We start from the raw sequence: 23,526 nt of genomic DNA on the forward strand, positions 1-23,526 counted from the left end.
AGTTGGGTTGCAGTAGAAAAGTAGTACATAGGGCAAATGTATTTTGATGCTGTAGTTTTAGTTTTTGAAACATAATATTCTTTTCAAAAAGTAGTTCAAACAACATAGGGAAAACGTAACAATTTATTTACATAAACATAGTGAAAGATTGATTATGGAGTTCCCAGCTCGTAGTATTTCTACTTTTCTTAACTTTATAAACATGTTACAATAAAATGATTGAACAATGTTTCACATTAACTTTTTTTTTTTTCTCTCTCTAAATGTTCTTGTTGCAACAAGTTTCTCGCAACTGTTTAATGTTTAAGAACAGAGCATCGTAGATGTTAATGTAATATTACTGTACATATTGTGTGTGTATATTTTCAACTTTTATGCTATGGCATTTGCTTTGAGAACTTTGGAGTTTGTAACATTGAAAACATGAATTTAGAAAGAGGATAATAGGAAGGAGTTATTCCACATTTTCGCTGTTCTGTTTGCCATTATGTTTAGAAACCTAGGCAGAAATAGGCTTTCCATATGTATACAATGTAAACAGTGATGATGTTGTAATACTGTGCCAATATAAATTGTTTGTTGAAGCCCTTCCAAAGAGTTACAAAGTGATCAGACTTTCCCCTGCTTGCTCCTGAATAGCGTCGTCCAATGTCACAACCGATTTTGTGTCGTCCTGGTTCCCAGTTTCCCCAGGACCATCACTATCGAGGACCTGTTTGGGATCCACAGGGGGAACGATATCGGTCTGGATATCAGCTATAAGGTGGGCTGGGTGGAACACAAAACAGTAGCCCCCTGGCGGTAGGCTGTTCTTCACCCCCAGAGCCAGCTCTGTCGGTGCCAGGGGCCGCATGAGGCCGTCCATAAACAAACTGATAATGTAGGAGTCTATTATGGACAAATAAACACAGGAAAAGGGGGGGGATTTAGTTTGTTGTAATCTACAACCTCGCCTCTAGATGCAATTTAATCAAAGACACTGCACTGTTAAGGCAAACATTATAATTGGAACAGAATAATTCATAGATTTTTACATTGCTTTTAACCTTTAAATGGCAGGAAAACTGTGATCTAATGGCACGTTTCCACTGCAGGGTGCGGAACGGATCGGATCGCAAAGGTGCGGGTCGGGTCGCGTTTCCACCGCCAAAAGTGGGCGTGACCCGGACTTTGCCGTACCCATTCCGGCCCCATTCTCGGGACTCCTCCGTTGCGGTACCCAAAACAAGACCAGACGCCTGAAAGGGTCCCGTGAAATTCTGGCTACACCCCCCCTCCGTTGATTGGTCAACAGAATCGTCACTTCCGGGTGACGCGGGGATAAAAACAAACAAACAGTAGCCTCGAGGTATTATTTTTTACAATTAACATGTCGCGTAAAAAGCTTGCTTGGGCGAACAAGGAGGTGGAGACGTTCGTCTGCATTCTTGGGGAGGAAGACGTTGTTTACGATGTTTACGTAGCTGCCGCGGCGATCGACATCCGGCCTACCACCAAGGGTACTGTCGGCAGTGGAAACGCGACCTCGGAACTGAGCTGGGCTATACCGCCCCCTCCCTACCGCACCTTTGCGATCCGATCCGTTCCGCACCCTGCAGTGGAAACGCGGCATAATGTGAACATGCCCTTTAAAGTAAGCAAGGTAATTCCTATTTAGCCATAATACGAAGTATAGTAGTCCTACAAAAAAACTTTGGGCACAATAAGCAGTTGTTTTCGTTAGCAACTCAAAGCTATGAGATGAGATGACTCAACAGTAACCGCATTGACAATGTTCCTATGTGCCTCTACAATAATAATTTTGAATCAAACCTCCCAAGTCACTAAAGAAAACGGCTGGGACCATGTGGCAGACTGATCCCAGTGCCCCCCTCAGCCCCAGAGGACAGCGTTTGGGACCGACCTTGTTCAAAGCGTGAGGCGCACTGTGCAGTCAACTCATGGATGCTGGTGCCCGGGAGAACGCCAAGAGCCCTGGGGTTGGACCCGACCTCTGGGCAGCACACTGTGAGAAAGTCCTGCAAAACAAACCCAACATGCAACAGCATATTGTAACACATTGAGAGTGATTATATACAGCATATGGATCCAGCTTTCATAAGTGGAGTCTCTGTATGGATGTCTATTGTGGCAAGCAGGCTCCGGCACAGCAACCCTAGAGGCCCAGGGGAGAGGTGGTATACGGGGTATACCGCCCATATCCCCCAGATGGTGCCAATGAGCGCATCACCGCTTTCACCAATTAGCGGGATTCAATCACCTGGGGCCTCATGTACTAAGACTTGCGTGGATTTCATACTGAAACTTGGCGTACGCCAAAACCCAGAAACTGTCTTACGCACAAATAAATTCAGATGTATCAAAGTGTGCGAACGCATGGATCCAAGCACGTTTCTTTTGTACATCTCGATCAACGTGGAATTGAGCGCACATGCCGAGGTGCCAAACTCCTCCCTGTCCACGCCCTCATTTAAATATGCAATTTCATTTAAATAGGCCTCTGGACCTGAGATTCACCTCTTAATCCGATCACCTGGCACCATGAACAGAGGCAAAAAACGAAACTTCACGGAGTCCGAGCTCGAGATTTTGCTCCACGAGGTAGAAATGCGCAAGCATATGCTATTTGGAACCCTGTCAACAGGGATAAATGCAAAACAAAAGAGAAGTGAGTGGGAGCGTGTTTGCGAGGCCGTCAATGCAGTGGGGTCTCAGCATCGCACACACTCTGAAATTAAAAAAAAGTGGTCAGACCTCAAGGTGGAGGTGAAGCGGAGGGTTTCTGCCCACCGCCGAAGCGTGACCGCAACAGGAGGGGGGACGGGAGTGGGGGAACTCTCCCCCTTCGATTTGAGAGTGGCCGCTTTGATCGGTGACACCAGTGGCGTAGCCAGAAACTAGTGGTGTTCCTGTTTTTTTTTTCAAATTTATTAACTCCAAAATAATACATTAACCATGTATTTTAACAGAGAACAAATGCAACCGCTGCAAAACATAAAGACGCAGTGCCCAGAGATGAAGAACACATAGAACGTGTGCGCATACTCATGGAGCCATACTATTACGCATGGTTAACAAACCCATTTAATCAGTATCTGAACAACACCGCTGCTGGGTTAAGAATGTAACGTATTTGCTGCTATATTTGCGCTGCAACTGAATTCACAGGGCAAGGCGGCGTGGCTCGGCTTTGAATGCATTAATTATCTCATATTAATGCATTAATGCATATGAGGCCGGTCTGGACTCATATTAATCTCATATGATGATTCCGTCCCACATAGCTGGCATGGCTCGGCTCAGGGTGGACTGGCACACTCCTGACCGATCGGCCAGCTCCCGCTGGAAGGCCCCTGTTGCCAGGAACCCCAGCGTGGTCAGCACCTGTGTGGGCACGGACAACCCCTGGCTCCTGGCTGTGTGGCGCTCTAGGGCCGGCCGCAGCTCTGCGCACAGCTCCAGTAATACTGGCCTGGGGAAACGAAATCGGCTCATGAGCCAATCATCATCATTTGCGAGTAAGTCCTCGCTTTCCCTAAATATACGTTCCCTTCGGATTTGACCATTTGCGATGTCCTCTAACAACGCTAACGCAGCCATTTTTAAAACAATTTTCTTCATCCATTGCACATGCTTTTATAGCCACCCATATAATTGCAAGGTGTGTTAATCGTTCATTAGTGTGTCTCTGATGTGCAAATCACTGATGAGTCATGGTTTTCACCTTTTTTCCCAGTTTCCCAGCGTCACCTCTAAGTGTCGCCAAAGGAACAATAGCTGTAGAAACGTGCGTACGACAGCTCTGGAGCTGGCGTGGGGACCGCACATTTTTACGGTCATTTCACGTTTTGTACATCTGAACGTGAGCGTGGAAAAGGATGTACGCCACGTTTTTGTGCGTACGCAACCTTAGTACATGAGGCCCCTGAGCAGCAGGTTGAGTGGCCAGGCTTAAATAGCCGGCTTCAAGGCTCTATCAAGGCTGTTGCGGTTCTAGGGTGAAGGGACCGGTCTTCGAGACGGAGGAAAACCAGTTGGAAGTCACTCCGCCCAGAGGGACACGTCCGTATATTCCTCCCAGGCGCACGGAGCCAAGACTCTTTTTGTTCCTTTTAGTAGTCTACTCTATGTTTGAATAAACATGCCTTTTTGGCTTAAGTGGCACAAAAATCTGTTAAAAGGCACAAAAATAAAACAACGGTCCTGTTGGTTCCAATAAACACATGGAAGCACAGCAGGTAGAACGGGTTATACCCACAGAGCCTAATAGACTAATCCTGCACTGTACCTGGTATAGACTCATCCTGCACTGTACCTGGTATAGACTCATCCTGCACTGTACCTGGTATAGACTCATCCTGCACTGTACCTGGTATAGACTCATCCTGCACTGTACCTGGTATAGACTCATCCTGCACTGTGCCTGGTATAGACTCATCCTGCACTGTACCTGGTATAGACTCATCCTGCACTGTACCTGGTATAGACTCATCCTGCACTGTACCTGGTATAGACTCATCCTGCACTGTACCTGGGCCATGCGCTGCAGGTACAGTGAACTCATACCTGCACTGAGCCCTGGGACATGCGGTCTTTGTTCAGGGTGCGCCGTCTCTCCCAGCGGTTGATGGAGTCCTGAACCTCTCTGCTGAGCTGCCGCGTCGCCGCCCTCTGCTGGTCGAAGGTCTTAATGTGCTCCAGAGCCCCGTAGGTGGTGGTCAGGTAATAGGACCCTAAACACACACACACACACACACACACACACACACACACACACACACACACACACACACACACACACACACACACACACACACACACACACACACACACACACACACACGGTTGTTTGGGATTCTGTTATTGCGTCTAGGTGTGTAGGTGTGTGCGTGCAGGCTGTACCTTCTCCTAGACTCAGAGACGGGTCCATTAGTTCCATCATATACTCCACATCCAGCCTTAGCTGGGCGAGCTTTGATCTGGCCAAGACGTACATCATTACAGGGAGGAAGTCGTCAGCACCGTGGGCCCGCCCTGAAGGTTAGGGGATTGGTCCAAAGTTCATTCTCAATAGGATCAGTGTTGAGCCTTTCATTCTGGTGGAATGTGTACATTTGACTATATTTCCTCTTTTGACATAACGGGTTGTGACCTGGACTGCTGACGGCCATGGAGTCGTAGATGATCTTGCAGGTCTTCAGCAGCAGCTGGATCTTCCTCTGGGGGGAGTACTCCAGGTGGAGGCTGCACAGCTTCACGTTGATCTTCTCCATGGCCGGCGCCTCTGGGACTGCGGTGGTCACTCCAAGCGCTGTGGTGGTGCTGCCCAGAACTGAGGACTGTCCAGCACACAGTGATAAAGGGGGCACCCTTTAGACCCTTTAGACCCATTTTAGGACAAACACAGGCTTAGAACCCATTCTGGGCCCGTTTATATCAGAGGTGCACAGGAAGTCGTGAGGGCACTGGCGCTGCTGTCGCCGCTTCTCACCTGACTGTCGGTTTGTTTGTCCTGTCGGTTTTTCGCGTCTCTCTGAACTCTGGCAATTACTACCTTCATTCCTTTCCCTCCGTGCCAATTGCCTGTGGCCTCTGCACTCCAGTTTTTTCGCTATCTGGACCAACGGCAAGGCTTTCGACTAGCTCCCTGCTTCACCTCTCCGATACTAGCTGCCAAATTTGCAGGCATTGCTCACCTGGTTGCCAGGATTGTGCTTCTGCAATATTCACCACCGGAACTCCAGAATCTCTCTTGCAACTCCTTCACAAACTGTCTGGTCTAAATAACTTCCTGCGGGCTCCTACGGCGCCCTCCGTATATCCACAGTGCTGCCCGCTACAAGGCTGTTTGTATATAATGTAAAACACTATCACAAACACTATCCCCACGCTGCTGTCCTGCCGGCGTATCGCCACACGGTGGCAGCATCAGCACAACACTACCTACACATCCGCCACTGTCTTCCTTTCTCTATTGGACGGTCTCAGCTTCACTCAGCATATCGTGGGTCCCACCCATAACAAGGGCAACACAATAGAGTGGCGAAGTCACGCCCCTTCTGGTAGAGCTCATGGGACCTATGAGATCGAAAAATATGAATGGGTGTCAATGGAGAGAAAATAATTATTTTCTGGTCCCGGTCTTTATATGCCCTGGATTAAATTTAAATGATGATTTTTCATGCAAAGAGTTCAACCGTTTATTGTGCAATTGTTCAGATAAAGGCTGTAGAGAAAACACAACGAGAAAGACTACACGGCTCGTATGTGACGTCACGCTCCCTGCGACTGGCGTGGAGAAGACCGACAATCTTCCCATCGGCATAACTGAAACTCTGCACGTGCCCCGATTTATGATGGGTGGTTAGAATTCTAGAAGTGCTTAGGAAAGGAGCCTCGATGCATCCTTAACCCTCCTTTAGCATAGGTTACTTCTGAGCAACCTTTACGAAAGGAAAGGAGATAGTGGTCTCCCATAATGCTTTACGGCGGCAATATTTTAAGCAAGAGGCCACCGAAGAAGTTTACCGACTCTACGCGAAGACGCATGAGTACGGAAGAGGATTAGGGCCACACATGTAAAAAAAAATTAAGTTCTGACTTTATTCTCAGAATTCTGAGAAAAAAGTCAGAATTCTGACTTTAATCTCAGAATTCTGAGAATAAAGTCAGAATTCTGACATTAATCTCAGAATTCCGAGAAAAAAAGTCAGAATTCTGACTTTAATCTCAGAATTCTGACTTTTTTCTCAGAATTCTGAGATTAAAGTCAGAATTCTGACATTAATCTCAGAATTCTGAGAAAAAAGTCAGAATTCTGACATTAATCTCAGAATTCTGAGAAAAAAGTCAGAATTCTGACTTTAAAGTCAGAACTACGGGTATCTGTAAGGACCAACCTCCGTGGGAGAGACACTTTGCTTTATGCAGTAGGAGGAAACCTATGGAAAGACGTGGTAAAAGTGCAAAACCTGTGCGGTTTGGCAAGAATTCCGTACGGTTTTGAATGACTAATAGCCGCGGCTATTAGTCATTCACTCCGGCTATTAGTTATTAACTCCGGCTAGTAGTTATTCACTCCGGCTATTAGGTATGCAGAACGAGCCCTCCCTCTTCTTTGCTTGACCACTAAGTTTGAAGGCTGTCTAACCAATCAGTGAAGAGAAAATACCAGACTAAAGTAACGCATTGTCGAGACTAGAGCTGCAGTGCCTCCATGTTTCGCCGTAACATAAAGCTGTGTTGTCTTTACTAGTTTCACTACAATGTAATGACCACCACTAGCTAGTGGAAAATACATTTGTGTCTAGTACACTGATATATTTGTATATGTTAGGCTATATATTGAGATGGCAGTGTTCGAAATACCCGTCAATATTCGGGGATGCCCTCATCCCCAGATTGTTCTCGATATGCAGTAGCCAGCTAGGCCATAACATTACAATATTTCATGGATGCAAGCAAGCCAAGACAATAAATCTATATCTATAGCCTACATGACAACACACACACACACACACACGCACGCACGCACACACACACACACACACACACACACACACACACACACACACACACACACACACACACACACACACACACACACACACACAGACACACACACGCACACACGTTAAACACACTGGTATAGCAATAGGAGCCTGCATTGGCTAAAGTTGTTGGGATGCACGTTATTTTATAACAGGGAGGGGCAAAGTTGTGCATTACAATGCAAACACGACAATAATTGGCACAGTTCTTGCGCACTCAGAAGAACATGAACTGAATAAATGCCAGGTATATAGCATATCGGAGACAGGCACACAATCAGTGCATTTGCAAATAAGAGCCTGCAGTATGACCGTTCTTGTGACATTATTTAACCATCCATCTACAGCTAATACGATCAGACAGATACATCATTGATTACATATAAGCCAACAACAAGCCCAACATCACCACGGCAGGTGCGTCTCTCTCGCACATTCACACAATCACTCCAACTTCTCCAACTCCAAGGCAAAGCTGTTTCACTAAGACCACAAACAACCACAACTAACCAGCCTACATATCCACAACAATGCACAACAATCAGTTCTATACATTGCGTCTATCTTCTGTTTGGCGCACATGGCTAATGTGCATACTTGCACAGGACTGTCGGCTCCGCTTGTCAAAAAAATAGAACGTATTTGTGAATAAATGCTTTGCATTCTGAATACTGGACTTGGTGAGCTTGGTGAGTTGGCTATGGGACGTGCACTTTTACCGCGCCATTCTAGGGCCGGATTGTGACTTTCTTGGACTTCCATAGGTTTCCTCCTACTGCATAAAGCAAAGTGTCTCTCCCACGGAGGTTGGTCCTTACAGATACCCGTAGTTCTGACTTTAAAGTCAGAATTCTGACTTTTTTCTCAGAATTCTGAGATTAATGTCAGAATTCTGACTTTTTTCTCAGAATTCTGAGATTAAAGTCAGAATTCTGACTTTAATCTCAGAATTCTGAGATTAATGTCAGAATTCTGACTTTTTATCTCAGAATTCTGAGATTAAAGTCAGAATTCTGACTTTAATCTCAGAATTCTGAGATTAATGTCAGAATTCTGACTTTTTATCTCAGAATTCTGAGATTAATGTCAGAATTCTGAGATCAATGTCAGAATTCTGACTTTTTATCTCAGAATTCTGTGATTAATGTCAGAATTCTGAGATTAATGTCAGAATTCTGACTTTATTCTCAGAATTCTGAGATTAAAGTCAGAATTCTGACTTTTTTCTCAGAATTCTGAGAATAAAGTCAGAACTTAATTTTTTTTTACATGTGTGGCCCTAATCCTCTTCCGTACATGAGAGACGCAGTAAAGCAGAAGAAGGGAAGAGAAGAAAATACAATTGATAATAATGGATACCAATTCCAGAAACATATTATTTTAATCGAAATGAATACATTTATTGCTGGTTATTAAGCACACAATATACATCGTAATTAAATAAAATGCCGACTTCATATTTAAGAAAGACTACTTGGGGCAGTTAATTTCAACATCAACATAACTTGAGGCTTTTTTTTTTCCACACGCTTGTTGTAGTCAAACTTTTCAAAAACTCGTTTCACTCTAGAGACGGTAGAGGTCATCAATACTCGCCGTCGCGCAATGACGTCGGTTAGGAAAAGTGGAGCCGAATTCATTTAAATCAGTGCTGCCTTGTCCTATATTCGAAAGGAAGCACCTTTTCATCCCTCCTTGACCCGACGTCGATTTCAATGAAGGTTAAGGAAAGGCGGCATGAAGGTTAGGAGATTTGACTATTCCTAGATGCCCCTGGTGTGCACCATCGGCACTTCTCCTTGTTTTCAAGTGCCTGGACCTAGCTGTCTCTGACACCATCATGCTGTGCTGTTCTCAGTCCCTATCCACCTGCTGAAGCAACATACCCATACCCACTTTTAGGAGCCTCAGGTCAGTGGGTAGTGGAAAGGAAGCTAGCCCCGACTGACCCACCGGGTAGAGCTCGTACGGTTAAGCCCAGCCCTGACCGCAGTGACCCAGGTTTAGTTCCTGGTCCTTTGCTACCTGTCCTCCCACCTCCCCCCCCCCCCCTTTCTGACTCACTCTACATTAAAAAGGATCAAACCTTCGGAAACACTCCAACAATCGGGAAGAAAAGGTTAGGCTTATTTGCGATCCAGCAATCTGTTTTTACAAACCGATGGTGATTGATGTCTTCACGTGCCATAATATATAATTATATATCAAGATATGATATATAATTATATATTAAGATATAATATATAATAACATATTAATATATAGTGATGATATATTAGGTGATCGGATCGCAAATAATCAGAACCTTTTTTTGTCCGATATTATCATATATATATTTTTTAAGGTTTTATCCTTTTCATTGTCGAGTGAGACAGACAGGGAGGAATCGAACCCGGGTCGCTGCGGTCAGGACTGGGCCTTAATGGTACGCGCTCTAACCGCCGAGCCGCCGAGCGCCCGGACTGGGGTTATTGTTTGATGAAATGCTATGGTTGACAGAGATTTCCACCCTGATGTGTGTATATATATATATATATATATATATATATATATATATATATATATATATATATATGTATATATATATATATATATATATATATATATATATATTTATATCTATATATAAATATATTCATATATATATCTATATATAAATATATTCATATATATATATATATATATATATATATATACATATATTCATATGTATGTGTATATACATATATATATATATGAATATATATATATATGAATATATATATATATATATATATATATATATATATATATATATATATATATATATATATATATATACATATATTCATATGTATGTGTATATACATATATATATTTATACAACGGGGGAACTAAATCCAGTGATCTGATTGGTTCCCAACTGTTGTATAATGAGCGTATACATAACTGCTATGACGCCCGATGAAGGGGGTCGCCGGCCCTCCGCTGCGCGTCGGGGCCGGACAACGCCCCTTAACAGTGGTATAATGAGCACATACCACAGCCTGGCGTGATCTATTGCTTAAATATATATGAAGATATTCATATATATGTATGTATATATATATATATATATATATATATATATATATATATATATATGTTACAGTGAATCCCACCTGGTTGTGGACCAGGCGCTGCGTGCTGCCGTCCTCTGAGTGCAGCGTCTCCAGGCGGAGGTAGATGGACTCCCTCAGGGGCTTCAACACACTCTTACACAGCGCCGCTTCTGCTATGCTCTCTGGAACACACACACACACACGCACACAGCCCCCAAACAAGAGAAACACAAGCACGCACATGCAGACACACACATTTTGCTTATTATCTATAAATCTTTGTTTAACTTATTCACATTCACAACCCAAATTGAAGACCCCATCCAGCACTGACACATCCGACATCATCATGTGAAGACGCAGCGCGAGAGGGTCGGGCGGGCGGCGGTCGCTATGAGACGACGTACCGAGCTTGTCGTGTGTGTACTGGTGCTGTGGCTCAAGCATGCCTTGCAGCTCGGTGCTCTGCAGCAGGTAGCTCTTCAGCTGGGTCATCATGGTCCTGATCTCCTGGAGCAGCTCTGTGGTGGACGAGTGACGGGTCATGGTCTCCAGCGTGAAGGTGCGGTGCTCTTTGACCTAAAAAAGGTAGAAGAAAGCATCTGAAACAGCAAACTTCATTGATTCAGCCATCTACAGAACAGTAACTAGGGAACTAGTTTTACTTCCCTAAAGGCTTGCACAAAATTAAAATGATTAACATCACGCCAGGTAAAAAAGTCAGTTGTCCAGGAACCAACAGTTGAAAGCATCCAAACAGTGTCAACATATAAATGATTCAATTTATTATCTTATTAAAGTCAATTTCCTCACAACAAAATAGGAGAAAATTGCAATCACAAAATAATTTCCTCCAAGAAATAATTGAGGCAGTGAAACAGGCTTGGTTCACGGCCTAACCTAACATACTCATATACTCACCAGATTGCCAAAGTAACTGATTGGGTCTCTGGCCAGCTCCACGATGCGCTGCGTGAGGCGGACGTCGTGGCTCATGAGCCCCGTCAGCACGGAGGAGAGGCGGTGGCGGGCGCGGCCCAGCATCACGGTGGTCGGCGTCCTCTTCACCGCAGCCTTACTAGAGGCGTGGCTATCGGACCTCTGGCTGCACAGAGGGAGGAGGGCATCAGTGGCTGGAGGTACAATCCCAGAGGTGTTGATTGAGAGGGAGAGAGAGGGGGAGGGAGAGCAGCAAAGAGCTGAAGAGCAAAATGTTCAAACAACCATGAACACACAGCTGCCCTCTCTACTCCCTCCCTGCACTTCTACCCTGTTGAGAGGTTTCGTATTTCAGTCGCGTGACCTAGCAACCTTTCAACGCTGCCGGTGCTCTCTGCCCGACCCGGGGGGCTGGACCAAGAAGACTCACCTTTGGTTGTGCTCTTCCCCGTGGCCCACCTCCCCGGGGTCTTCCTCTGAGCTGCTTGGAGAGCAGGAGTCGGGGTCGGCTCCCACTGCGGCGCCACCCTGTGGCGAGTACAGCGACACGTCGGGCCTCCGCACGGACGAGGGCGGGGCCGCTCTGACAGCTGCACACTGATTGGCGGTCAACCCCGCTCCTCCTGCCGGTTCGGGGGGCTTGGGGGCCTGCTTCCTACGTGGAGGCGGGACCGGCCGAGGGGGCCTCTTGCATGATGACTGGGAGGGCAGGGATGGAGAGGTGGTGCTCAGCCCTCCCTCTTCCTCCTCTCTCTCCTTCCCTCCTTCTTCTTCCCTCTCCTCTGTTGTCCGTCCGTCTGTCTGGCTGCTGTGAGCAGGGGCCTCCAGCTGGAGCAGGTCCCCGATGGTGGGGGAGCCTGACGCTCTCTGCTCCTGTCCTGCCCCCTCTCCTTCCTCCCCCATGGGGCCCTCGGCGCCTCCACCAGGAGCCGTGTTTGGGGAGGCGCGGCGCGGCGGGGCCGGGGGCTGGCAGGGCGGGGGTCTGGCCTGCCACGGGACAGGAGGTCTTGATGGAGGAGGGGGCGACAGCGGGGGCTCCGTCTTCCTCGCCTCTTTCAGCAGTTCCTCAAAGCGTGCCTCCTCTCCCACGGCCGAAGGGCTAGCGACGCCACCGGGCGGCCCGGCCCCCCCCGCCGCGCCACAGGGCGGCCCGGCCGGCGACCCGGCACACAGACTCGGTGGCCGCGGTGGGGGCCGCTTGAACCTCAGCTTGTTGCTCTGGCCCATGGCGTCCGGCGGTGGGACCGTGGTGCCGTTGGGCAGGCTGTGTGGCTGAGCGGGGGGGGCGTCTCCCTGGGGGCAGAGTGGGGCCCTCTGTAGCGGTAGAGGAACCACAGAGGCTGGCCTCGGGGCGGCCTCATCGGCTGCTCTGCTGGAGGCCGTACTGAGGACAGGACTCTCCCCCCAGACGCTGTCCGAGTGTGTGAGACGCTCCACAACGTTAGGGACAACATGACAGAACTGGGGCTGGGCTGCTGGCGGTTCGTTTGTCTCACCGTCATGCAGTGGGAGAGCCATGGTGCAGAACTCTGGAGAGAGACAGAACAAGGATGAGAGAAAGGGCTTTTAGTGAATATCTTGAATAAATCCTTTTTACTATTTTTGTTTTTTGTAATGGAAAACACAAATCTCAAAACATAAAAACCTGACAGAAGGTTTTTTAGAAACATTGTTCTTTGTTGAACTCCAAAATATTGCGCATACAATACTAACTATGTCACATATTTTGTTGTTGTGTACTTCACAGTCAAGATCAACTCTGCAAGCTTTTTGCCTTTTAGATGGCAGCAACATCACAAGTATGGTAGTAAGTAGGACACAGTTGCGTTTAAGACACATCCATGAGCAACAGTGACATCTACTGCTCATTGAGGGCAGCTAACCCAGTTGTTGTTGCTCTCGGGGATGATATGACGAAAAAGAGCATGGTAGTCTTGCGACTAGCTACATTTGAAGATGTCAGAATGCTCAATATTAATGGTTATACCTTTTGCCATGGCAGAGACCACCGAGAGTTCCTCTTTTTTTGCAATGGTGATGACCTTGGGTAACCGCAGAGTGACCGGTAAGATGTCCCTAAACCAACCAAGTGTTATCAGACATTATTGTTCCATGTTGTTCTAAAAATGCTTTGTCGTGTGAAATGTAGGCAAATGTATACATATCTATTCATGTGTATGTGTGTATGTGTATGTGTATGTGTGTGTGTGTGTGTGTGTGTGTGTGTGTGTGTGTGTGTGTGTGTGTGTGTGTGTGTGTGTCCAGAAATACCTGCTGAAACAGTAGAATGAAATTAGCTTGATGATATTGTCAAAAAGCAGGCAGGAACCCTCTAGATGCAGAACTGAGGAAAAGACATCAATCATTGAATCTATCCATCTATCTTTCTTTCTATTTATCCATCATGATCGTACATTTTACCTAGCACTGTTTGATTGCTATATTCATTTTACAGTTAAATGTCCTAGCTTCCAGTCCCCTTGAACTATCATTCAGGTTGGTTGTCTTAGGACGTGCAGAGGCCTACATTTCCCATACTCCTTGACTGGTATGTTGTGCATGGCAGCCTCCCCTCGTCCATTAGGGAGGCGAACTGACAACAAAGTGGCCTGGTCGCCTCTGCAGTGGACCAGGAACACCTGCAAAGTACAGAGTGGTTCATGCTCAAAGGTTTGCTATCGCCACAGAAAATGTGTGTCATGACAACTGTGAGTGAATGTAGTCGCATGGCGATACATTTGTATGTGTGTGTCTGTGTGTGTGTGTGTGTGTTAGTTAAGTTAAACTAAAACATTAATGTAGGAAACGAATCACCCTGCTATAGTGAAATGTGTTTTCAATCTCTAGTTGCCTCACCCCGGCGGCCTCCCTCTCCAGGCCTCTGGCGACCTGCTCCGGGTCCAGCTGGCTCACCCTCCACACTGAGGTGCTCCCCAACAGTCTCTCGCTGAAGCCCCCCGGCCCCTCTGAGCCCGGAGGGCAGCAGGGAGGAGGAGAGGGAGGCGAGTGGGAGAGAGTCAAAGGAGGAGGAGGAGGAGAAGAGGAAGAAGGAATAAGTGGGGGAGCAGAGAGGAACGGAGGTGAAGACCTGAGGCTGGAGCAGGTAACGGAGGAGGAGGAGGGGGGGGGAGGGGGAGGAAGGGGGGGGAGGAGCAGGTGGTGAGATGAGAGGGCATGGGAGAGGTGAGAGGGGGGGGGGGAGGCCAGCGCTGTCGCATGAGGGCTGGGGTCGAGAGTCGAGGGGTCGAGGGTCGAGGGGACAGAGGGAAGAAGGAGAGGGGGGCGGGGCATGGGGAGGAGGAGGGGCGGGCAGGGTGGGCCTCGGGCCCGGCGGTGGCGGGGGTTTGGACCGTGAGGGCCGGGGGGGCAGCAGGGAAGGGAGAGGGGGAGGCGGACATGAGGAGAGGGGGAGGAGAACTGGTGGAGGGGGAGGCGGGGGAGAGGGCCGGAGAGGTGGACCACCGTCAGGTGAGGCGGGGGGGGGTGAGGAGGTGCTCTGCTCTCCGGTCAGCAGGCTTGTCTGGCTAGGGGGCAAAAGATCAATTCCAATTATCACAGATGGAGGTCCCCATCGGGCTCGTTCTCGTGGTGAGCACTGTGCAAAGGTGATGTTAAAGTATGAATACGGTTCAGAAACTAATTAATGAACTAATTCCAATAGGAATTGTATATGCTTGTTCTATACAATTGTAGTTTTACAGACCTTTTTGCACATGTTTATGTTACACTACATTTCATTGCGCTTTACTTTTTGTGCATTTGGTCAACCGAGTCCAGGAATCAGTTCTATAGCAGTGACTGTTTGCACCGCTTTGTCTATGAGTTCACCGGCTGTCCCTTTCTTATCCGATTAATCATGCCTATATATAGTAAAGTACACTTGTCTGATCAGTGGCGGCTGGTGTTTTTTAAAGGGAGGCAGGAAGAACTTCGCGCTTGGTTGCCATTGGCCTGCTTACACTGTTAGTGGCGTATGGTGCCATAAGTATGTGAGACTCAAGTTGTTTCAGGGTGTTTTGGTGGACCACAAAATAGCAGGGAGAGATGCCTGGCAACGGACGATCGTGTCGAACGATGACGTCTATTATCTAAATTAAAGCTAGCTAGACTATGATACACTTTGATTAAATAAATGTGATTAAACAATTAAATACAATACAAATATAAACTACAATACACTTTAAACACTCAGTTTACTAGCTAATTTCAATGAGACAATTAAATACAATACAAATATAAACTACGATACACTTTAAACACTCAGTTTACTAGATAAATTCAATGCAATACAAATATACAGTAAAAACAAGTGTTATCTGTATTATGTTATTTCGTCTTGAAGAGCGCAAATGTTTTTTGAAACCTGCCTGGCAACGGACAATCGCGGCGATCAATGACCAATGTATCGACGCGGATTACGTAGGCGGTAAAATTTTCGCCTCCCGTACAGTTTTGGTGTGACTGCGGCATTGTACTTTGAAAGCTGGTTGGCAGCATGCCTTTGAAATGGACTACAAGGGCAGAAGGAAAGGATGAGAAGCCAATTAGTCAAATCATGCCTACCGATTTGTAAAACTAAATAAAAAAATCTGGGCCTATCAATGGGCCTATTTTTCCCCTTACTTGGTTGTAATTTGGCAAGGTTTATTTTCAGCTACAGTTGTTTAAAGTAAAATAAAGACACAAGAGCAAAAATTATGCCATTTAAAATGCATCCTGCTCTGAATCATTCACTAACATCCTTTCCACAATATCAAAGAGAACGGTCAGAGTAACAAACAATTAAAATAAGAAAAATAACATTAGGGCTGTAAGCCTTATATTGTTTGAGGCAAATGTGGATGTTAATGGATGTTTCAGAATGTTGGTCATGGTGTTAAGCCAATTAAGATTGAGGGACATCCTTTATAGATCAAGTCAATCCTTCTCGCTGTTTGTGTTGCAAAGATATGAGGCGTAGACTAATTGCCCAGGGGTAGAAGGTATTCCTCAGCCTGTTTGTCCGGCTCCCAAAGGACCTGTGTCTCCTACCCGAAGGTAGGAGTTGGAAGAAGCCATGGCCGGGGTGTGATGGGTCACTCATAATTCTTTTTGCCCTATTCAGCCCGCGGGAGGTGGCAATGTCCTCCAGGGAGGGCAGGGGGCAGCCGATGATTTTTCCTGCCGTCTTAATAACCCCCTGCAGGGTTTTCCTGTCTTTGGCTGTGCAGTTTGCGTACCACACCGTAATGCCATACACCAGTTCACTTTCAACAACAGAGTGGTAAAAGGTCTGCAGCAGCTTTGTCCCCACCTGGCATTTCCTCAGCAGTCTTAGAAAGCTCATTTCGTGACCTTGCCTAACTTTTGGCAGTGGAAACGCCGATATAGGTGAACAGAGCCGCACCGCTCGGTGGAAACGAGGCATAGACTGAGTGCCGGATCGTTGGTTCTCGTGGCCTAGACTTGAGGGGATTACTCCCTCCTCCAGGCTGCTCCACAGCCAGGGCTCCTGCTTATTGGTTCATAGTGCAGCCAGGGCTCCAGCCCATTCGTGAATAGATTTGGCGCGATTCAGGCACCTTAGCTAGTCAAACCCACTCAGAAGAGGAATTTCCGTCTCTCTCACATTGAACCCCATGTTATTCACTGGCCGCCAACACTGCCGAGAAAATTTATGGGAGTCAGTGGAGGCTGAGGGAGGAACGTAGCCTGGGTATACCCTTTCTGCTTTGCGCGCGATTTCATTTCATGCTGCTAGGCAGTGTCACGTTAAAATTGTACCGGGGGCGAAAATTGTACCGGCCTACGTCATCGTTTGTTTACATCCTGACAACCTGCCCGGCAACAGACGACGCGATGCAGAAAACATGTTTCCAAACGACGAAATAACATAATACAGATAGCGGATCGCTATCTGTATTGTGATAGATAGCGATAACAATTGTTTTTACTTTATATTTGTATTGTATTTAATTGTTTAATCGAAACAATAAAAAAACTTGCCCGCGAAACGGGCGATCGCGTCAAATGACAAATGTTTTGCCCGCGAAACGGGCGATCGCGTCAAATGACGTAGGAGGGTTCTTGAAACATAATACAGATAACGGATCGCTAGATAACACTTGTTTTCACTTTATATTTGTATTGTATTGAATTGTTTAATCGGATTTAGCTAGTAAACTGAGTGTTTTATGCAGGTTTCATAGTCTAGAATGTTCAAGAACCTTCCTACGTGATTTGACGCGTCATTTGACGCGATCGCCCGTTTCGCGGGTAATTTTATTTATTGTTTGGATTAAACAATTAAATACAATACAAATATAAAGTAAAAACAAGTGTTCCCGGTTGTCAGGTTGTCAGGATGTAAACAAACGATGACGTAGGCCGGTACAATTTCCGCCCCCGGTACAATTTTAACGTGACAACAGCCTGGATTCCATGGATCCGATTTTCGCCTGAGATAGGGAACCTATCACAGAACGGGGAGGGACGGCAAGACGATGACGACGTCTATGCGGCACACCCATCGTCTTCTTCCTCATCGAATTTCTGTCGCTTACATACGTCATCTGGTATAATTGATAAGATTGGCTATGAGCTAGGTTCAGACTCATATGATAGACATTCGTATCGCCCAATAAACGGCTCCGGGCAATCGTAAACCACGCCTCAAATACGAGAAAATGAATGTGTGGTACCCAGACCTCTTCTCAATGTAGATTGAGAAGAGGTCTGGCGTTAGCCAGGCTGGATGACCGTCCTCCAGCAGTAATGTCAATAGACGATCGGGGGGGGCTAATGTCCCTTTTCCAAGGGAAATGAACATTACCTATACAAAGGCATTAAAGTAGTCATACTTAAGGGCATTAATTCATGACAGTAGTCTCTACATTTTTTTATCCTCAACAATGTTAAGAAATAAGCTCTCCTCAATGGAGAAGCCTCCACTGTGTCTCATATAGTTAGGAACCTGTAACTTTATTTTTTTTGTAGCTTTTTTTTTACAATTATATGCAATCCTCCGTCCCTTTTTTCTCAAAATAAGTACCTTCTATTTTCATTTATTTTCTTATAAACTGCATGTTGCCGATTCCTTTATCATTTTTCATTAAACATCTTCTCATGACATAGTCATGAGAGTCTGGGGGTACAGAGTGAAACTAACTATTAACTTTAAATATATTCCATTATTTTCAATCTACCTAGAACTGCGGAGGGCAATATCTGATGAAAATAGGCGTGATTGCTATCTGGGACTGAGCATGCGAACCAGCTAACATGTTATCCGGCCATGCTATACCCTGTTAAATGTTATAAGAGTGTGCCGGAGCCGATGACCCCTGACCCCTAAAGCCCAAGCTGATGGGCTCACATTCTAACCGCCTACCTATCCTACTTTCCTCTTTCAATGCATTCCTCAGGGCGGATATTTGCTGAATCCGCTAATCAAGTATTTTTGGTTAATAATACTCAAAATTCCAATTGAAACAAAATATTTATCAAGTAGTTGGCCAATCATATTGCCATTGGTTCGTTGTTAATACCTCCAAAAATGAATTATATCATGGGAATGAGAAGTTGGGAGTACATTTTTTTTAACGAAAATTAACATAATAATAATAAACCACAGCATAAATATATTTTGTTGCCGATCCCACTAGATTTGGTTTTGAGATTAGTGTTTAAGTTTTCATTTGGTTAATTATTGACACTGTTTTGTCATATTATCAGAACTGCACTCTGGGTCACATCCCAGTGGTCCATACTGGGTCACTAACCTAGTGGTCCATACTGGGTCACTAACCCAGTGGTCCATAGTGGGTCACTAAACCAGTGGTCCATACTGGGTCACTAACCCAGTGGTCCATACTGGGTCACTAACCTAGTGGTCCATACTGGGTCACTAACCCAGTGGTCCATAATGGTTCACCATCCCAGTAGTCCATACTGGGTCACATCCCAGTGGTCCATACTGGGTCACAAGTGGTGGTGTCCATAATGGTTCACCACCACAGTGGTCCAGGATGCGCAGACCCAACACATTTGGAACCGGAATCAAGCGTTCCTTGGTGAGTGCTGCATGCAGTTCTCAAATATTGTTCATCTTCTCTACAAACTTTGGGACCCACATTTGTATATAAAATGTTCAGATTAGCTTGGAATCGCGCGCTTCCATTAATTACTTTTAAAATATATGTTTTTTACCATGGAAGACTACACCTACTTCAGACTTTGTAACTTGGTAAATTCTTAACCATTAACCTTTGTTCAAACATTTAACATATCAACACACCTCGTGCCCACTACCTCCGTCCGTTGACTGATCCCCATTGACTTTGAATGGGGACGGACGCGCAATGCATTGTGGATCCGTCCGTTCCGTTGGAGCCCTCGGCTCAGTCAAGAAGTTGAAAAATGTTCAACTTTTTCGGCAGCGACGGATCCGTCATCCAATCAGATCACGTATGCAAATTTAAGCACTGTGACGCGACTCGGGCTCGGACGATACTGGAAAGTGGGAAAGCGGGTCATCTTGCCTCGCAACAGGCAGGAAGAAGCGGGAAGAACCCGGCAAACCGATTTCATTGGCTGACGGATGCCTCTGCAAAGATTACTCCCCCATCAGTCAGCCACGCCTTCCCACGTCCGTTGACTGACGGAGGTAGTGGGCATGTAGGGTTACCCCTTTTTCACTGCCGAAAAAGTTGAAAAATGTTCAACTTTTTGACTGAGCCGAAGGCTCCAACGGAACGGACGGATCCACAATGCATTGCGCGTCCGTCCCCATTCAAAGTCAATGGAGATCAGTCAACTGACGGAGGTAGTGGGCACGAGGCGTGAGTGATCGCCACCAAGCGTGCGTGGATATCACTAAAGCTAACCATTGCGGGTGTCGCGGAGGCTAAACAACGTCAATATTTAACCTAGAAACCCAATGTCAAACTTAAACGGTAACGTTATTTCTTGTTACACTGGGGCTAAAATTATAAACCTATTGGAAATATGATGCATGCTAACAACAATGCTTAAACTATCTTTTTCACGCCATGCTATCGACACAAAAGACACACACACACACACACACACACACACACACACACACACACACACACACACACGCACGCACGCACGTGTGTGTGTATCTCAAATGCATTCAAACTGGATCGCATTTGTTTAACTCTTTACTATATTTGTTGCCAACCATTTTACATTTGTTAAATGGTGTGCATGTTTACAATGTTGACTCCATTTTGACTTATGAAATTTAAATTTTATTTACATCTTAAACTTTCTAGCTTTACTAAGACATATTTTCAGCTTTGCACTACTGCACTCACCACAATTTTTCCAGGAAATGCATTTTCTAGTTTATATAATACAGCATATACATCATGATGCATCCAACAATAGTTGGAGCCAGTGCCCTATAGGCTTCTGGCCGCTGTGTATTCCATTAGCACACTGCATTTTGGTTGGTCAACGATTTGTGATTACCAACCAAGTCTGATGGCAGAAGATATCTAAGCCGAAAGTCAGCGGCCTAGAAGTGCAGACGGGGGAGGAATCATGCCTTGTGTGCAAGAAGTTCTTCTTCTTAAGAAGCTGGCAATGTTCTCCATCCAGCATCACTCCAAGATTATTGTGCGTCAGAGTATAGTGTTGTTTATTCAAGCAAGACAAGCACTAACAAGAGTAGTTATATTTTGTGTTCTTTGAACTTATTGCGATAGTGGTTCGTTACGATAAATTAAAGCAAGTATTTGTACAGCCATTAATTCCAAAGACCTTTACAGACAGACAGATCTGAATAACCTAGAAGAGGTCCCTCCCTCCACGGACTGCCAGGAGTATGATAAAAGAGTGGGCTAAAAAGGGCTACCAAAACTTTGCTCCTCAGTTGAACTTGTGGAACTTCAATGGAATTTATAAGCTTCCCATTTACAGCAAGCAAAGCAATAATGGCCACCTCCCCCCCCCCCCCCCCCCCCCCCAACACAGAAACAAACACACAGCTCGGCCAAACCCTGCCCCATCCCCCCCAAATTCCATTGCAAGAAAAGTTCAGTGGAGTCTGAGCTGTACCTTGTCTCTCGGGGGAGAGTGCTGCATTCTTCCATGTTCTCTTCAGGGTTGGAGAGCGGAGTGTCTCTCCCCGGCTCTCCGCTGTCTGGTGTTTATTCAGTCTTCACTCTTTTCTCCTCGGTCTCTGGTCTCTCTACCCCATTAGAAGCCCCACCTCCTGCTGCTGCTTCTCCTTTTTCTGCTGAATTGAACAAGGGAGGGAAGAAAATATAAAAGTGACTGTGTGGAAAGAATGTTCCTCTGGGTCTGTGTCAGCTCTCTCTCTCTCTCTCTCTCTCTCTCTCTCTCTCTCTCTCTCTCTCTCTCTCTCTCTCTCTCTCTCTCTCTCTCTCTCTCTCTCTCTCTCTCTCTCTCTCTCTCCTTTATTTTTAGTTGAGTGTCTCAACTTCCTCTCAACATCACGCAGGAAGAGGCTGAACCGTTTGGTCAAAAACCCCCATCTCTCTCTCTCTCTTTTTCTCTCTCTCAAAAGAAGAAAGGACTTCCTTCTCTGAAAGCGATTACGTCATACAACCGAACCGACCATTTGCCTGCTGCATCATGATTCCTCATGTAAACTAACAGCAACAGCCAGCAGCACCCTGAGTTCTTCCTCCCTCCCGTATTTCCTCAGTCATTCTTTCCTCCCCTCATGCACAAGACTGAGCAGCGACTCTCCACATTCTCCCCCTGAGCATTAATGACTATCTGCAAGTCTTGTTTCACTACCACTAACTCTTCTTCCACCCAATCCCCAACCCAGCCCTTCGCATCCTCTCCCCCTCAATCCCATTCACATTAACCTTACCTCCCAAACACACTTAAAACGGCCCTTGCTGCTTCAGCTCCATTCATTGATTGAATACAAATTTTAATAAACTGCCAAAATATTCACATGACCGTCAAATTGGATGTATAGTGTGTGCTGTTCACTGACCACACTGTACAGTGGCCCCCTGCTTAGAAGAGCGTCAGTTTCCCCTCATCTTCAGTCCTTAGGCCTATGTCCTCCGGGGGAGGCCGTGAAGGACAGGTCCTCCTCAGCGCCAGGTTATCAGATCATAAACGGTAGTGCAGCCTGTGAGCCGCTAGGGGGAGCCATCGTCACACCTCACAAACGCCCTGTTAGATATGCAAATCTACACAGGTACTGTTCTCGGTCGTCGGTCACTATTTTATACATCTATGGTCCAGTGGCGGCTGGTGATTAAAATTGTCGGTGGGGTGCATTAATACACAGGGGTCCGCTGGTCCGATTTGATTTCCTGTATTCTAGTGCATTTTGGGGGTGGCCACTACCTAGAAATTAATTCAGATTCATGGCCCTACAGGATGTAGGCTATGAATCTGACTTGCTGGGCCTGGACAAGTTATACGTGCATCAGCCCTGTAGTGAAGGTGCGGTATAGCCCAGATCAGTTACGGCTCGCGTTTCTACCGACGACAGTACCCTTATGGTAGGACAAGGTTTAAGCCGACTCTGGGCGCCCTCTATTGACCATACGCCACAGCTATGGTCATATTTTTTCTCAGCCTACTCCGCCGAAAGTCGACATTGCGTGTCGTAGGTTTGAACATGTTTGCGAACATGCCCCACTCGTCTGTCATCAATGTACCCAGAAAGCGACACTCCGCTAGACGCCAGCGGACGTTTAGCTACACATGCTACGCCGAGATACGCTCTGAGGTAGCCTCCCAAATGAGGTAGCCTCTGATTGTCCAAATGAACCATTATAATTTCACGGTTTGAACAGTAGGGTGTGCTCCATAGATACATCAGTTCTTTCTATAGTAATGACTATTATATCTTGTTTTACTCCAATTGTCTCTGCAAGCTTGACAGATATGACAATGCTTAACGTAAGGCTATCTTATCTACTTAATACATGACAAAGATATGATATCGCTCTTAG

General features: G+C 46.1%; 1 protein-coding gene across 2 annotated transcripts; it reads right to left on the reverse strand.

The window, feature by feature from the left end:
- Positions 1-105: 105 nt before the first annotated feature.
- On the reverse strand, positions 106-21,959 carry rin3 (Ras and Rab interactor 3). 2 transcript variants are annotated; one of them, XM_030355946.1, is made up of 14 exons: positions 21,635-21,959; positions 14,426-14,535; positions 14,097-14,208; positions 13,841-13,913; positions 13,557-13,645; positions 12,000-13,098; positions 11,552-11,735; positions 11,038-11,209; positions 10,691-10,812; positions 5,153-5,339; positions 4,903-5,034; positions 4,567-4,733; positions 1,904-2,018; positions 106-888 (listed from the first exon to the last, which is right to left on the reverse strand). In XM_030355946.1, the coding sequence occupies exons 3-14, from the start codon at positions 14,128-14,130 to the stop codon at positions 599-601; spliced, it is 2,664 nt and encodes an 887-aa protein (XP_030211806.1). In that variant the 5' UTR covers positions 14,131-14,208; positions 14,426-14,535; positions 21,635-21,959; the 3' UTR covers positions 106-598. The 2 variants fall into 2 exon arrangements, with proteins under 2 accessions (XP_030211806.1, XP_030211804.1); XM_030355944.1 differs by lacking the exon at positions 21,635-21,959 and having other exon boundaries at positions 14,426-15,050.
- Positions 21,960-23,526: the final 1,567 nt, after the last annotated feature.

The sequence above is a fragment of the Gadus morhua genome, chromosome 5 (assembly GCF_902167405.1).
Source record: "Gadus morhua chromosome 5, gadMor3.0, whole genome shotgun sequence".
NCBI classification, from domain to species: domain Eukaryota; kingdom Metazoa; phylum Chordata; class Actinopteri; order Gadiformes; family Gadidae; genus Gadus; species Gadus morhua.